Genomic DNA, 17,228 nt, shown 5'->3' on the forward strand with positions numbered 1-17,228 from the left:
AGAAATTTTCACTATTATCAATGATAATGATGGTGATGATCAGAAGTGTGCATCAGAGTCCTGGGTGTAGTTGGTCTATCCCATAATAAGTCTTCATGTCTCCTGGAAACATTAACATCTTTGTACATTCTACATAACTCTGCAATAATAATAAATATTAACATTAATGACATGAACAACCTTATGACTGGTGAGGTTGTTCATGTTTCTGTATCTGTTCTCTTTATTTATAATTAATAATTATTTTAAATGTATTAAACTCACTATATTACCGTGGAGCAGAAATAAGTTCAGTCTTTAAACTGATGGATCAGGTTTATGGTTCTGCCTCACATCATCTGAACTTTCCCCATATGTGGATCCTGACAGAGTAAAGCTGCAGTCTGAGTCCTGCTATTTATTATTAACCTGTAAACCTCATGTTTAAACTGTGATCTTCATCTTCATCATGTTTCCTCCTGTAGCTGTGAGATGTTGTGTGGTTCAGTGTGAAACATTCAGACAGAGCAGAGCCGAGGCGTCGTTAGTAGAACTTTCTATATTTGTGGATCTGGAGGTGAAGACAGCAGTAACAGAAGTAGAAATAATAAATAACAGATGCAGCAACTACTGTTAAAAAAATAGCAAATATGTAAGACAAGCAGAGCTGCTGAGATGTTATAGCAATGCCCCGCAGCTTCAACTTGGTCAGGTGACTTTATTGTGCGTACGTTTGCTGTGAATGTTAGCGACACACCTAGCTGCAGCTGTAGAAGCCCCACCCCTCGATATAAGTCCCACCCCACACACAGAACACCCCTCTTTACAGGAAGTATTTCTGACAGAAGCTGCAGCTGCCTCCCAGGTACGACCAGTCAGCAGGTGAGACAGGTGAGACAGGTGAGGCTTCCACAGCGACCTCCTTCCTGCAGCTTCAGTCCAGATCCTGAACACGACGGCAGATATCAGCTGTAAACTCTGAGCACTTTGAGTTTCCTCCCAGATCCTTGGTGAGAACCTGAAACACAGCAGGCTGCAGTCAACAACAGCATTTCCATGGTGACGCCATCAGAAATACTCAGCAGGTGGTGCTGTGACGGGTTCTCTACAAACACTGATTCAGTCTGAGTGGTTCATGTTGTGTGACTATTAAATTAGTGGTGTGTTGTTTTTGTTGTGTGTTGTTAAATGAGAAGTTGTATTGTGTGATGTTCAGTGAGGATGGAACTGAACTGAAGGTAAAATGAACAATTCACTAAATAAAACAGAACTTTGACCTGTTTGTCTTCAGTACATTTCTGATTTTAATGAGAGTTTCTATAGAAACCCTGAAGCTGCTTCACGGAGCTCCGCCCACAATGGCTCTGATTGGTTAATAGAAAAACCAACAAACCAGAGTTTCCTCCTGCAGCAGAATGATGAAGAAACAGTGAGCAGCTTCCCCCTGGTGGAGGAGAACGGTACTGCTGCTGGTCTCCATGTTTGTGGTTCAGATGTTTCATTCATCAGGACTCTAACTGGTCTGAGGAGCAGCAGATCTAAGTTCTACCCTCAGATGGTTCTAATCTTTATTCTTTGGTTCTCCTTTAGAACAAAGCCAAATAAAGAACTGGGTTCAGAACCAAACATCCTCAGTGTGATCAGTGGATGTGAAGGAAACCCCGAAGAACTAATGAATGAGGTCATATTCTGAAGAAACTCAGTTCACATCAGTGTTCAGAAGGTCCAAAAGGTTCTCACCTTCTTGTCTCTGATGGTGTCGAAGCAGGCCGTCTGGATCTTGTTGCCGTAGTCATGGAGACCCATGTGACGCAGCATCATGACGGCGCTCAGCAGCAGGGCGGTGGGATTGGCCAGGTCCAGGCCGGCGATGTCGGGGGCGGTACCATGGACCTGAAACACACCCAGGTTCTGGTGACTGGAGATACAAAGCCTCAGACTCACAGATGAATGAGTGAAGACCAGGTTCTGGAGGATCTGAGAAACCAACAGATCCAAGAGAACCTGCAGCTGCTGAATTCCCATCAGTTGTTCTCTGATTCACAAATCAAACAAGTCACTTCCATCCAGACCCAAATTTATTTAGACTCATTCTAACTATCCAATCAGAAGCTGTGGAGAAACCAGAACATGTAGACCAACAGAACATCTAGACCAGATCAACAGAACATGTAGATCAACAGAACATCTAGACCAGACCAACAGAACATGTAGATCAACAGAACATCTAGACCAGACCTACAGAACATGTAGATCAACAGAACATCTAGACCAGACCTACAGAACATGTAGATCAACAGAACATCTAGACCAGACCAACAAAACATGTAGATCAACAGAACATCTAGACAAGACCAACAGAACCTACTGATTCAAAGATGGCGACTCCGTTGGCACCGATGTTGCCGCTGGGCGTCACTCCGAGTCCTCCAATCAGACCGGCACACAGATCACTGAAACACAGTCACATGACCTCAGAACTCACAGCTCAGCCTCTGATTGGCCGGTGTGGATAAATGGAGGGCGTCTGACCTGAGGATGTCTCCGTACAGGTTGGGCATGACGAGGACGTCAAACTGGGTTGGATCCTGGACCATCTGGACCACAGAAAGCAGAGAGTTAGGACTAGCAGCCTGATGGATCATCTGAGGAGTCCAGCAGACATTCAAATTCTTAGATCAAACAAGCTTTTTAATCCGACGTCTGATCTGGAGTCGGTTTTCCAGCTGAGACACTGAACAGAAACATCAACACAGACATGTTTAGGTTCAGGAACTCGAGACTCGCTGGACTCACGTTGAGGCACACGGTGTCCAGGTACATCTCCGTGAACTTCACATCTTTGTAGTTCTCAGCCACCTCACGACATTTCCTCAGAAACAGACCGTCTGACATCCGCCTGCAAACACAGAGGGAGGAGGCTCAAAACACCTGGAAACATCTGGAAGGAAACACCTGGAAGGAAAGACTTGGAAGGAAAGATCTGGAAGGAATCACCTGGAAACACCTGGAAGAAAAGGCCTGGAAACACCTGGAAGAAAACACCTGGAAAGATCTGGAAGGAATCACCTGGAAACACCTGGAAGAAAACACCTGTGAGAAAAGACCTGGAAACACCTGTAAGAAAAGACCTGGAAACACCTGGAAGGAAAGACCTGGATGGAAAGACCTGGAAAGATCTGGAAGGACACACCTGGAAACACTTGGAAGGAAACACCTGGGAACACCTGGAAGGAAAGAGTTGGAAGGAAAGACCTGGAAGGAAAGACTTGGACGGAAAGACCTGGAAGGATCTGGAAGGAATCACCTGGAAACACCTGGAAGAAAACACCTGTGAGAAAAGACCTGGAAACACCTGTAAGAAAAGACCTGGAAACACCTGGAAGGAAAGACCTGGACGGAAAGACCTGGAAAGATCTGGAAGGACACACCTGGAAACACCTGGAAAGAAACATCTGGAAGGAAACACCTGATTGACCTGAGAGCTCATTTACACATTTGCCTACATCAATACCAATTACTGAATTATTGAACATTGATCATGGATGATGGAATACAGGTGTGGAGATCATGAGGAGAAGTTTACTAGTGAACAGGACTCACATGATGTTGGCCTTGTGGACGGCCGTCACGCTGCTCCTCTGGTTGTTCCTGGCGTATTCGAAGGCGTACTCTGCGATGCGTCTGCTGGCATTCTCAGTGATCAGCTTGATGCTCTGAACCACGCCATCCACGATCTGCACAACGAGACGAGAAGATCAGAGACGAGGATCTGAGGAGCTTCAGACTCACATCAACCTTCATTCCAACCCTCTGAACCCCAGCAGTCCGGCTCATTTTATAAACTCCTGCAGCTCCATGGAAACCAGACTTTTCCTCCCTACTCTGATCCTCAGCTGTAGGAAGATGTTTCACCATGCTGGATGGATCTCCAACAACCTACATCATGTCTCCTCAGATGTTAAAACTAAACTAATGTTGTCGCCTGACACTTCTGTGGAGGTTCTCAGTCATCCAGGTCCTGGTGATGGTAGGAGCTTCAGGAGAAACCAGCTGGAGGTTCTGGAAGCAGTCTCTAGAAATGTCTTCCAGAACCTCCAGTTGGTTTCTCCAGCTGGTTTCTCCTGAAGCTCCTACCATCTCCTCATCCTGTAGATGTCTTTCTATCTCCATGTTTCCTCTCCACTCGTCCTCTCTGACTTCCGAGGACAGCATCTGGACCCACTGCTGGGTTTCAGGGTTCAGTTCTGCAGTAAAGTTCTGGTTCTGATCCAGTTTATCTATAGACATGAACACAGGAGGAGGATGGAGCTTCATGGTGGAGGATGTGAGACAAACACTGGATCTACTGCCAGCTGCAGATCTGATGCACATCTGGACAGAGAACAGACTGATCCACATCTGGACCGTGCAGGTGAACAGGTGAGCTTAAGGAAGCTGCAGTGGTTCCGTCGTATTCATAAAACATCCTCAGCTGATCCTAGATTTAATCTCCAGAGTCTGAGAGGATTTAAAGGTTCATTCTGCTGCCTTTCATCCTACCTCTACCTCCATCCCTCTACATCTACCTCTCTACCTCTTCTGTCCCTCTCAACCCGTCCAGCCAGCAGCAGATGGGTTCCCCCACATAAAGAACCAGGTTCTGCTCTAGGTTTTTTCCCTGTTAAAAGGGTGTTTTCCTGCCACTGTCTCCTTAGGGCTGCTCTGGGGGTTCAGGCATATGGGTTCTGTAAAGCGTCTCGAGACAATTTGACTGTAATTGGCGCTATATAAATAAAATTGAATTGAATTGAATTGAATTATTAGCATGGCCGTTAGTTTAGCGCATCTATTAGCTTAGCCTGACCCTTAGTGTGTCCGTTAGTCCGGACGTTAGTGTGGACGTTGGCTTAGCATGGATGTTAGCTTCGTGGGGCCGTTAGCATGTCTGCTGTCTAACTTCTGCTGCTGCAGAGATTCAGGGAAATAAACGGTTCCTATCTGGACAGGAGTTCAGGCTCCCTGCAGTTTGTTTTAAAGATCTTTTGATGAGTAATTTTCATCTTTCAGTGACCAATCAGAATCACAGAAATGAACCTGGAACAGACTTTATGAAGCTTCTTTGTGAACCTCAGCAGCTAAATGTTGGATCATCTCAGACCAACGGGAAGGAAGTCACGGCTCTCTGCAGTCTGTTGGTTGGTTTAAAATAAAAATCTATTCAAAATTACAACTAGTCCACAACAATAATGTCTAAAATTACATAGACCTGTCAATATTTTTTATATTATTATTATTATTATTATTATTATTATTATTATTATTCAAAAGTAGTCCAGAAAGACATAAACTTGGACAAAATTGTTAAAAAATTGCCGAAAATAACTCAAAAATGGTCCACCACTGCAAAAAGTTTGAGTCATGTGGGACAAGTTTCAAATCATTTGAGTCTAATTTTGGTTTATTTTGTCGACAGTTTTTGCCCAAATATCCATTATTTAGTGGACAAAGTGTAAATATTTTGGACACATCAGACCCATCCCTGCAGCAGAATAAAAGCTTTAAAGCTTCAGTGAATCGGCCTCATCAGAGTTCAGGAAGGAAACAAATAAAACGATCAATAAAGAATCCGATCAGCTGGAAACAAACTGATCAAACAGAGATCAATCCAACCAGATGTCTGTATTTAGGTTCTTAATAAACGATTAAAGTTCTCAGAATGAACAGAACCAGGACTCAGTTCTAGTTTTCAGTCTGTGAATACGACTCAGCGCTGCTTCCTCCTTCTTACCGGAGATGGACAGCATCAGTCCTGCAGCTGCGAGCTGACCTGCAGAAAACAGGTGAGGAGGCAGGAACACCGTCAGGTAACACACCTGGACTCATTAGTAACACACCTGGACTCATTAGAGACACACCTGGACTCATTAGTGACACACCTGGACTCATTAGTGACACACCTGGACTCATTAGTGACACACCTGGACTCATTAGTGACACACCTGGACTCATTAGAGACACACCTGGACTCATTAGTGACACACCTGGACTCATTAGTGACACACCTGGACTCATTAGTGACACACCTGGACTCATTAGTGACACACCTGGACTCATTAGTGACACACCTGGACTCATTAGTGACACACCTGGACTCATTAGAGACACACCTGGACTCATTAGTGACACACCTGGACTCATTAGTGACACACCTGGACTCATTAGTGACACACCTGGACTCATTAGAGACAGCTAGCACACCTGGACTCATTAGTGACACACCTGGACTCATTAGTGACACACCTGGACTCATTAGTGACACACCTGGACTCATTAGTGACACACCTGGACTCATTAGTGACACACCTGGACTCATTAGTGACACACCTGGACTCATTAGAGACACACCTGGACTCATTAGAGACAGCTAGCACACCTGGACTCATTAGTGACACACCTGGACTCATTAGAGACACACCTGGACTCATTAGTGACACACCTGGACTCATTAGAGACACACCTGGACTCATTAGTGACACACCTGGACTCATTAGTGACACACCTGGACTCATTAGTGACACACCTGGACTCATTAGTGACACACCTGGACTCATTAGAGACACACCTGGACTCATTAGTGACACACCTGGACTCATTAGTGACACACCTGGACTCATTAGTGACACACCTGGACTCATTAGAGACACACCTGGACTCATTAGTGACACACCTGGACTCATTAGTGACACACCTGGACTCATTAGAGACAGCTAGCACACCTGGACTCATTAGTGACACACCTGGACTCATTAGTGACACACCTGGACTCATTAGTGACACACCTGGACTCATTAGTGACACACCTGGACTCATTAGAGACACACCTGGACTCATTAGTGACACACCTGGACTCATTAGTGACACACCTGGACTCATTAGTGACACACCTGGACTCATTAGAGACAGCTAGCACACCTGGACTCATTAGTGACACACCTGGACTCATTAGTGACACACCTGGACTCATTAGTGACACACCTGGACTCATTAGTGACACACCTGGACTCATTAGTGACACACCTGGACTCATTAGTGACACACCTGGACTCATTAGAGACACACCTGGACTCATTAGAGACAGCTAGCACACCTGGACTCATTAGTGACACACCTGGACTCATTAGAGACACACCTGGACTCATTAGTGACACACCTGGACTCATTAGAGACACACCTGGACTCATTAGTGACACACCTGGACTCATTAGTGACACACCTGGACTCATTAGTGACACACCTGGACTCATTAGTGACACACCTGGACTCATTAGAGACACACCTGGACTCATTAGTGACACACCTGGACTCATTAGTGACACACCTGGACTCATTAGAGACAGCTAGCACACCTGGACTCATTAGTGACACACCTGGACTCATTAGTGACACACCTGGACTCATTAGTGACACACCTGGACTCATTAGAGACACACCTGGACTCATTAGTGATACACCTGGACTCATTAGTGACACACCTGGACTCATTAGTGACACACCTGGACTCATTAGTGACACACCTGGACTCATTAGTGACACACCTGGACTCATTAGTGACACACCTGGACTCATTAGAGACACACCTGGACTCATTAGTGACACACCTGGACTCATTAGAGACACACCTGGACTCATTAGTGACACACCTGGACTCATTAGTGACACACCTGGACTCATTAGAGACACACCTGGACTCATTAGTGACACACCTGGACTCATTAGAGACACACCTGGACTCATTAGAGACACACCTGGACTCATTAGAGACACACCTGGACTCACTAGCTACAGGTAACAGACTCTCCTGATATGCATCTTTAACACCAGTCTGACATTTAAATGTTCTTCAGAGCTGAAATAATCAATGGATCTGATCAGACAGTTTGCTGCTGCTTCCTGTCCCTCACTGATCAACAAACTGAATATTTCAGATGGGGTCATGGACATCCAGACTTCCCGTCTGTCCTCTGGTCCACTCACCACGTGCTCGATGCCGCTGTACTCGCCCTCCGTGTTCTCCCGGATGGTGACCAGGTTGACGTCGGTGTAGGGCGTCTTGTAGCCCTCGATGGAGACGCAGGGCCGGACATTGGCGTACAGGTCGAAGGTCTTCCTGAGCAGCAGGTTCATGGACGGGTGTCCGGCAGCGATGGGTGTCTTCAGGGGTCCTGAGGAGGAGACTGATCAGCTGACGGCTCTCACATCATCACCAGGTTTACCTGGACTCTGCTCACCTTTGAGCCCGATCTTACTGCGGTCCATGGACTCCTTGGCATCGGGAGGAATCATCCACCGACCACCGGGACCTTTGATGGCCGTCACGTTCCTCTCCTCCCACCTGATGGGAGCCTACAGGGACGAGATGGTCCGTTAGTCTGAAGGACGATATTCAGTCTGATGGTAAACATTCAGTCTAAATATCCAGTCTGATGGTAAATATCCAGTCTGATGGTAAATATCCAGTCTGATGGTAAATATTCAGTCTGATGGTAAATAGTCTGTCTGATGGTAAATATTCAGTCTGATGGTAAATATTTAGTCTGATGGTAAATATCTAGTCTGATGGTAAATATCCAGTCTGATGGTAAATATCTAGTCTGATGGTAAATATCTAGTCTGAAGGTAAATATTTAGTCTGATGGTAAATATCCAGTCTGATGGTAAATATCTAGTCTGATGGTAAATATCTAGTCTGATGGTAAATATCCAGTCTGATGGTAAATATCTAGTCTGATGGTAAATATCTAGTCTGATGGTAAATATCTAGTCTGATGGTAAATATCTAGTCTGAAGGTAAATATTTAGTCTGACGGTAAATATCCAGTCTGACGGTAAATATCCAGTCTGACGGTAAATATCTAGTCTGACGGTAAATATTTAGTCTGATGGTAAATATTTAGTCTGAAGGTAAATATTTAGTCTGATGGTAAATATTTAGTCTGATGGTAAATATCTAGTCTGATGGTAAATATTTAGTCTGAAGGTAAATATTTAGTCTGATGGTAAATATTTAGTCTGATGGTAAATATCCAGTCTGATGGTAAATATCCAGTCTGATGGTAAATATCTAGTCTGAAGGTAAATATTTAGTCTGATGGTAAATATTTAGTCTGAAGGTAAATATTTAGTCTGATGGTAAATATTTAGTCTGATGGTAAATATCTAGTCTGATGGTAAATATTTAGTCTGATGGTAAATATTTAGTCTGATGGTAAATATCTAGTCTGATGGTAAATATCTAGTCTGATGGTAAATATCTAGTCTGAAGGTAAATATTTAGTCTGATGGTAAATATTTAGTCTGAAGGTAAATATTTAGTCTGATGGTAAATATCCAGTCTGATGGTAAATATCCAGTCTGATGGTAAATATCCAGTCTGATGGTAAATATCTAGTCTGAAGGTAAATATCCAGTCTGATGGTAAATATCCAGTCTGATGGTAAATATCTAGTCTGAAGGTAAATATTTAGTCTGATGGTAAATATCCAGTCTGATGGTAAATATCCAGTCTGATGGTAAATATCTAGTCTGAAGGTAAATATTTAGTCTGATGGTAAATATCCAGTCTGATGGTAAATATTCAGTCTGATGGTAAATATTCAGTCTAAATATTCAGCTTCCAGATCTGCTTCACTCACTTTGGCTGCTTCAAAGATCTTCATGACCGCTGTGGAGATCTCTGGACCGATTCCATCACCAGGAATCAGAGTCACCGTCTGCATCTGGATGGACAGCAGGACAGACAGACAGGAGGACAGTCAGACAGGAGGACAGTCAGACAGACATTTAGTTATACTGTTTTAAATGTCAGTACTTCCAGCAGATGACCTCAGGGACTCTGTGTTAGTTCATCATCAGGTTGCTGAGTTCATGGACAATACATCAGTGGTTGGTCTCATCAGAAGAAGAGTCCTACAGGATGGAGGTGGAGCAGATCCCAGGATGGAGCAGATCCCATGATCTCACCATCAACATGGACAAAACTAAAGAAATGGTGACTGATTTCAGGAGGTCTGACAAAGATCCTCACAGAGAACTCTCTATAAACGGAGCCATCATGGAGAGGGTCAGCAGCACTAAGTTCCTGGGAGGACACCTAGCTGATGACCTGTCCTCCATCACAAACACCTAAACATCTCCTCTCCCTCTGGAGACTCAGGAAAGCAGGACTCCCTACACCTCATCACATCTTAGAGGGACATCCCAGCTCCACATCCTGGGTTGGTAGCAGCAGGACAACAACAGGACTATAAAGACCACCAGATCATTACTTGTGGACCTCTTCTGTTCCTGGAGGAGATCTACAGACAGCATCCACACCTCCACCATCAGAGGACCGCTGCTCATGTATGAAGGGTTTATAGTGACTGTGTTTTATTTATTCTTTCATCAGTCTAATGCTCATTTTAAAGGTGTTTCTATGACATGGTCTGAACCGTCAGGTTCTAGTGAGGAACAGCCTTTAGTTCCAGTGGATTCATGAAAACACCATGTGAGGAATGACAGGAAAGGATTCTATCTGTAGTGTGTTACTGAGTGTGTGTCTGTAGTGTGTTACTGAGTGTGTGTGTGTGTGTGTGTGTTAGTGTCGGGTGAACTACTCACCCCTCTGGAAAAGGAAGCTGAGGACAGAGCTGGTCTCCTCACAGCGCCTCCTAGGGTCAGCTGGAGGAGAAACTCAAGGTCACAACAACACAAAGACACACAAAGACAAACACACAACACCACTGGTGCTGCTGTAACACAAATTTAACCAGGTTAGGTCAAATCCTCATCAGACACTAAAGTCTGTTTAAACTGATCGTCTCCATTTCATTCACTGTTCCAAAGAAACCAGTAAAACCAGAATCAGCGTCTTTATCTGATTCCAGTGTCTTCAGTCTTTGTGTTCATCTACTGAAACAGTTTAAGAGAAAGTTAACCAAATTATTCTAAAAAATAATAGATGATGTATGAATGTTTTTCCTCCTGCTGGACTGAAGCTGTGGTTTTATCTGCTGATTTATTGGACATTTAGACCAGTGCTGTCTGCCTGCTATCAGCTGTATGGTGGGTTTAATTCACATGAAGACACTCATCTGATCCTAAAGCTTTTAAAGAGTTTACTACACGGTGCTGATTTCACCCAAACTCTGAGTTAATCTGTAATAGTTGGACTTTTAATCAGATTTTGGTTCTGGAAGGTCCAGTCTGAGATTATATGAGGACTGTTGAATTAATTTCAGATTTCCTTGAGGACTCTCAGCTTGTTTTTAAGAGTCTCAGATAATTACTACAATCCAAGACTTCGACCCAAACCGTAAGCTGATCTTAAATTACTGTAATTATAACTGGAGTTTGGTGAATTTTAGCTTCTCTGATCTGACAAACTTTAACTACTAACTGGATTTAATTAAAGCCGAATTAACCCGAAGACACTCAGCTTCTATCTAAACTCTTCAACTGATTACTATTATAAGTATTATTATTATTATAATTATTGATTACTCCAACCGGCGAGTTTTACCTGGACCACAGGTTGGTCTTAAATTAGCAGGTTTTTAAAGGGACTCTGGTGCTAATCTCTAACCAGGAGCTAAGAAGCTGCAGCCCCGTTTTAACGTCAGTAACGCCGGGAAAAGTGGACGTGTTGTCGCGGTAGAAGGTTCCCGGTGGTGGAAGCGAACATTTGAATAAATTAGGAATTCGTTGAAAAGTGGGGAAACGCCTCCGTTAGCTCGGTAAACTGTCATCCAGCTGAAGGACACCGCTAGCTGCCGGCTAACAGCTAACAGGCTAACCTGCTAACGGCGGCGTGAGAAAGAGTTTGAGAGAAAACAAAGAAGTTCAGAGTGAAACTGAGAGAACCAAAGTGTTCAGTTAAAACAGCGGAAAAGAAAGAAAAACACGCCGTTAAAGACCAAAAACGGGTTTACAACGCTTTCTTCTTACCATTGACCTCCACGCGTTACCTGCCATCCTGAATAAGTTCACCCACAAAGATCCTCTGGAAGACAGAACACCCACTCTGATCTATTACCGAGGACCAGAACAAAGATCCTCTGGAGGACAGATGACTCACTCTGATCTATTACCGAGGACCAGAACAAAGATCCTCTGGAGGACAGATGACTCACTCGATAGCTAGATAGCTAGCTAGCGAGCTAGCTAGCTAGCTAGCTAGATAGATAGATAGATAGATAGATAGATAGATAGATAGATTTCTCTGTATCAATATGTTGGCTGATAATCTAGCAGAGAATGAAGATGTTTATGTTTATTTTAAGTCTCTGGTGTGTTTGTGGTCATTTAGTATCTCTGCGTTGGTTCTTTCTTTACTGATATTATTATTATGGAAGTCAAACGTCAGTTCAGCCCAAATTAACCTCAGAAACATGACAACAGACTCGGTGTGCGTAGCGTCCCCTGCTGTCCTGTTTCCTGTTTAGAGTCAATGTTGCCTTCAGGAGCCGTCGGTAATATCAGCAGAGTGGGGACTCAGATGGCTGCTGCAGAACTTCTGACTTCATTTTATTTTATTTTCTTGGTGAAACAAGACAAACAGCAGGTGATCAGCCTGACTTCTGTTCAGATGTTCTCTAGATCTATATCTTCTGATGTTTGAATCCACTCGTGCTCAATAACTGCTAGTTTTCGGAACAGCACCTGAAGGCAGCAGGCTGGTTCCCTCCTCCTCCTTCTGCTCCTCCTCCTCCTCTTCATCCTCCTCCTCCTTCTCCTTCTCCTCCTCCTGCTGAAGCGGACCGGACCGGGTTCTGGGGCCCTGGATGTCTCGGCGGTGCTGGGAGCTGCAGCGGGCCGTGAAGGGAGCTCGGAGCGGCGGGGAGCTGCAGTGTGATGCGGCGGTGAGACGGAGATCCTCCGGCCAGGATGGGCAACAAGCAGACAACCTTCACCGACGAGCAGCTGGAGGCGTTTCAGGTGAGAGGACAGGGAGGTGTCCTTTAGAGGAGGCAGGGGGTCATTTACCAGCAGAACCAGAACCAGAACAACAGCAGGTGTGTCCGCCGCTGATTGGCTGAGCTCCAGCCTCCTCCGCATCCTGCTGCTGATGCTGAGCGATGAGCTGAAAGCGGATCCTCCCTGAGGAGCAGCTTCTGTTTACCTCACTGTTTGTTTGTTTGTTTGTTTGTTTACAGGACTGCACCTTCTTCACCCGGAAGGAGATCCTGAGGTGAGTGTTGAACAGCTGCAGGTCTGATGCAGCTTCATCCATCACAGGTTGAAGCTGATCCATGAAGCTGCAGCAGGAACCAGACCTCCTGCATGATAAACATCTCGAACATGCTTCTGGTTCTGTCTCCACCTCGTTCATCATCTCCATCATCCCTCACGGTGTAAACAAACTAAACAATCCTGAGAATAAATGATATCAGACACTCGGACCAGAACAGATGGAGATTAAAACATTTATCATATTTACTGAGTGTTCTCCAGGAGAACCCAGACTAACCTGGTTCTGTGCTGCAGGCTCCACAGTCGGTACCGTGAACTGGCTCCTCATCTGGTTCCTCTGGACTACACCAACAACCCGGACATCAGAGTTCCTCTGGCGCTGATCGTCACCATGCCAGAGCTGAAGGTATCTACTGCAGGAACCAAACACGAGATGGTTCTTCTGTCTGTTCTCACCTCCATGTTGTGGTTCTGCTGCAGGAGAACCCATTCAGGGACCGGATTGTGGAGACATTCTCAGAGGACGGACAGGGGAACCTCAGCTTCAACGACTTTGTCGACATGTTTTCTGCTCTTTGTGAAACTTCACCCAGAGAGCTGAAGACCATCTACGCCTTCAAGATCTACGGTGGGTTCTGCTGGTTCTGCTGGTTCTGGGTCAGAGTTCAGATATGAATAAAATGTTTATAAAATACTGACAAAACCAGCAGAAGATATAAATAAAATATGTATTATTAATAAGCTGTGTGTCTGATACTAATAATAATAATAATAACAATAATAATACTAATAATACTAATAATAAAGGTTTGTGTGTGGTCCAGACTTTAACAGGGATAACTTCATCTGTAAGGATGACCTGCAGCAGACCCTGACCCTGCTGACCAAAGGAGAGCTGACGGAGGACGAGGTTCTGCTGGTGTGTGATAAAGCTCTGGAGGAGGCCGACCTGGACGGAGACTCCAAACTGTCCTTCTCTGACTTCCAGAACATGATCTCCAAAGCTCCCGACTTCCTCAGGTACAACCATGTCTTGTACTCACATCTATATTTATGTTTATTATTATTATTATTATTATTATTATTATTATTATTATTATTATCAGGTCGTCTACATCCTGTTACCATGGTAACAGTTTGGCCCATAACTGAACCTGGAGGTGAAGAGACGTTGAAATGCCCTTTACTGGAAAAAACACTTTTTACAAGTTCTGGAGTCGTTTTATCCACATTTAGAATCATTCTGGAGACCATGAGGCATTTAAACCCTCTGTCTGTCTGTCTGTCTACCTGTCTGTCTGTCTGTAACCTGTCTGTATGTAACCTGTCTGTCTATCTGTCGGTCTGTCTGTCTGTAACCTGTCTGTCTGTCTGTAACCTGTCTGTCCTCCTGTCTGTCTGTCTGTCTGTCTGTCTGTCTGTATGTAACCTGTCTGTCTATCTGTCGGTCTGTCTGTCTGTAACCTACGGTGGCCGAGAGGTGCAAACCAAATTTACAAAAATTTACAAAATGCAAACCGACAGAGTGCATTAGCCGCTCCTCGTTGTCACTTCCGGTTATACCCCGGAGTTGGGACATTCCCTTTCCGGTTAAATTTGGATTTGTAAAAGTGTTTTATCGCTTGTAAATTTGTCTTGGAGGTTGTAAAAGTGTTTTGCATTATGTAAATTTGGTTTGCACCTCTTGGCCACCGTACTAACCTGTCTGTCCTCCTGTCTGTCTGTCTGTAACCTGTCTGTCCTCCTGTCTGTCTCTCTGTCTGTCTGTCTGTCTGTCTCTCTGTCTGTAACCTGTCTGTATGTAACCTGTCTGTCTCTCTGTCTGTCTACCTGCCTGTCTGTAACCTGTCTGTCTGTAACCTGTCTGTCTGTCTGACTGTATCCTGTCTGTCTGTCTGTCTGTATCCTGTCTGTCTGTCTGTCTGTCTGTCTGTCTGTCTGTCTGCCTGTCTGTCTGTAACCTGTCTGTCTGTCTGTCTGTCTGTCTGTATCCTGTCTGTCTGTCTGTCTGTATGTAACCTGTCTGTCTGTCTGTCTGTCTGTCTGTCTGTCTGTCTGTCTGTCTGTAACCTGTCTGTCTGTCTGTAACCTGTCTGTCTGTCTGTAACCTGTCTGTCTGTCCATCTACCTGTCCATCTACCTGTCCATCTGTCTGTCTGTCTGTCTGTCTGTCTGTCTGTCTGTCTGTCTGTAACCTGTCTGTCTGTCTGTCTGTCTGTCTGTATGTATGTATGTAACCTGTCTGTCTGTCTGTCTGTATGTAACCTGTCTGTTTGTCTACCTGTCTGTGTGTAACCTGTCTGTCTGTCCATCTACCTGTCTGTCTACCTGTCTGTCTGTCTGTCTGTAACCTGTCTGTCTGTCTACCTGTCTGTCTGTAACCCATCTGTCTGTCCATCTACCTGTCTGCCTGTCTGTCTGTCTGTCTGTCTGTAACCTGTCTGTCTGCCTGTCTGTAACCTGTCTGTCTGTCTGTATGTAACCTGTCTGTCTGTATGTAACCTGTCTGTAACCTGTCTGTCTGTCTACCTGTCTGTCTGTAACCTGTCTGTCTGTCCATCTACCTGTCTGTCTACCTGTCTGTCTGTAACCTGTCTGTCTGTCTGCCTGTCTGTCTGTATGTAACCTGTCTGTCTGTCTGTATGTAACCTGTCTGTCTGTATGTCTGTCTGTCTGTCTACCTGTCTGTCTGTAACCTGTCTGTCCGTCTGCCTGTCTGTCTGTCTGCAGTAACTTCCACATCAGGATATGAGGCCTCCAGCTGAGATCCTGCAGACGACAGACGTCTCACTCCTCCCTGTTTCCTGAACCTCAGACCACCACTGACCTGTCCTTTCTACCCCAGAGGAGAGTCTTCTTCTTCCTGAGAGCTGGGCAGGTGGACATCTGGACATCTGGACAGGTGGACATGTGGATGGGTGGACAGGTGTACAGGAGGATGGTGTCCTGGAGGACATGAACAGGGCTTCAGGACTGGAGTGCTTCAGGACTGGAGTGCTTCAGGACTGGAGTGCTTCAGGACTGGAGTGCTCGGCGCTATGGTTCAGGAAAGCACACCTCTAAAGGGCACACAGAGACTCAGAGCTATGCAACCGTTGTCCTGCATGCTGAAGCTGCTTGTAGCTGAGTTTAACATCCAGTAGTTCTGGTGCATCACGACAATCATAGAAACTGTAGCTCAGTTCATGGAAGGGCTCTGTCATCTCACCTGTCTCTCAACAATAAAACCTTTTTCTGTGGCTCCGTTCTCCACCAGCTTCTGCTCAGAGGAACTTCCAGACGTTAGATGGTGTCATGAAGCTTCAGCACTGAGGACGTTTATCTGGGTCTGACCTGAGAGAAGAACTATAATTAAAAAAAAAAAAAAACAGGAGCAAAATTAATAGACTTACAAGATCTAAAGACAGAATTACAATAAACAGCATTCAGACGAGGTTCTGATGGATCATTGGTTAATGAATACAGAGATCAGGTGTAGTACCTGGTTCCTCCAGCAGGTGGAGCCAGAGACCAGAGGAGGCTCAGACAACAGCAGAGAGCATTGTGGGAGTTTAACTGAATAATGATGCTGCTTGTTATTGATCAGTAAGTCAGCATGTTCTACATAGAACTGATCAATGATCGGATCAGAACATCTCAGTAGAACCAGAACCAAACCAGAACCCAGCAGGAACTCATCCAGCTGTGAATCTGTCTACGTTCTGGTCCGTCACCAGGTGATAGTCAGGTTCCTCCACCAACAGGTTCACACAGAGGAAAAGTTCCATGGTAAACAGCTGTTTGTTGGACTGTTCTTCTTCTTGGCTGGTTCTGAGGTGATGTGACCCGTGATTTCTTCTTATTGGCTGTGATTTTCTGGTGCTGAGGCGTTTTCAGCCACTGTTTGCTTCTAACTACCTGGTGGGTTTGAACTACAGGTGAAATCAGCTCCACTAACATTAAACACGGAGCTCTGGCTGCTTCCTGCCACAAAAATAATAAAAATAAAATCCCACAACTTCTGATGTTTCACACAAAAACTGCAACGAAGAGAACTA

At 44.9% G+C, this 17,228-nt stretch overlaps 2 protein-coding genes across 3 annotated transcripts; one reads left to right on the forward strand and one right to left on the reverse strand.

Moving 5' to 3' along the window:
* Positions 1 to 520: 520 nt before the first annotated feature.
* LOC111567961 (isocitrate dehydrogenase [NAD] subunit alpha, mitochondrial-like) lies at positions 521 to 12,045 on the reverse strand. Its single transcript, XM_023269379.3, has 11 exons — positions 11,947 to 12,045; positions 10,621 to 10,680; positions 9,654 to 9,737; positions 8,250 to 8,364; positions 7,996 to 8,183; positions 3,583 to 3,716; positions 2,776 to 2,878; positions 2,512 to 2,576; positions 2,348 to 2,432; positions 1,720 to 1,872; positions 521 to 997 (listed from the first exon to the last, which is right to left on the reverse strand). The coding sequence occupies exons 1-11, from the start codon at positions 11,971 to 11,973 to the stop codon at positions 914 to 916; spliced, it is 1,098 nt and encodes a 365-aa protein (XP_023125147.2). The 5' UTR covers positions 11,974 to 12,045; the 3' UTR covers positions 521 to 913.
* A 657-nt stretch (positions 12,046 to 12,702) lies between these two features.
* On the forward strand, positions 12,703 to 16,430 carry LOC111567958 (calcium and integrin-binding family member 2-like). 2 transcript variants are annotated; one of them, XM_035947735.2, is made up of 6 exons: positions 12,703 to 12,936; positions 13,155 to 13,189; positions 13,486 to 13,597; positions 13,672 to 13,819; positions 14,016 to 14,211; positions 14,298 to 15,915. In XM_035947735.2, exons 1-6 carry the CDS (start codon positions 12,886 to 12,888, stop codon positions 14,341 to 14,343), a joined length of 588 nt encoding a protein of 195 aa, XP_035803628.1. In that variant the 5' UTR covers positions 12,703 to 12,885; the 3' UTR covers positions 14,344 to 15,915. The 2 variants fall into 2 exon arrangements, with proteins under 2 accessions (XP_035803628.1, XP_023125143.1); XM_023269375.3 differs by lacking the exon at positions 14,298 to 15,915 and adding an exon at positions 15,922 to 16,430 and having other exon boundaries at positions 12,713 to 12,936.
* Positions 16,431 to 17,228: the final 798 nt, after the last annotated feature.

The sequence above is a fragment of the Amphiprion ocellaris genome, chromosome 1 (assembly GCF_022539595.1).
Source record: "Amphiprion ocellaris isolate individual 3 ecotype Okinawa chromosome 1, ASM2253959v1, whole genome shotgun sequence".
Taxonomy (NCBI): Eukaryota; Metazoa; Chordata; class Actinopteri; family Pomacentridae; genus Amphiprion; species Amphiprion ocellaris.

Bases quoted from the DNA above. Each gene is read 5' to 3' on its own strand.
- LOC111567958 (XM_035947735.2), top strand. From the start codon at position 12,886: ATGGGCAACAAGCAGACAACCTTCACCGACGAGCAGCTGGAGGCGTTT. The intron at 13,190-13,485 runs GTGAGTGTTGAA...TCTGTGCTGCAG, and splicing joins ACCCGGAAGGAGATCCTGAG to GCTCCACAGTCGGTACCGTG. The intron at 13,598-13,671 runs GTATCTACTGCA...GTTCTGCTGCAG, and splicing joins TCACCATGCCAGAGCTGAAG to GAGAACCCATTCAGGGACCG.
- LOC111567961 (XM_023269379.3), bottom strand. From the start codon at position 11,973: ATGGCAGGTAACGCGTGGAGGTCAATG. The intron at 8,365-9,653 runs GTGAGTGAAGCA...TCGTCCCTGTAG, and splicing joins AGATCTTTGAAGCAGCCAAA to GCTCCCATCAGGTGGGAGGA. The intron at 1,873-2,347 runs GTAGGTTCTGTT...GGTGTGTTTCAG, and splicing joins GAGTCGCCATCTTTGAATCA to GTCCATGGTACCGCCCCCGA.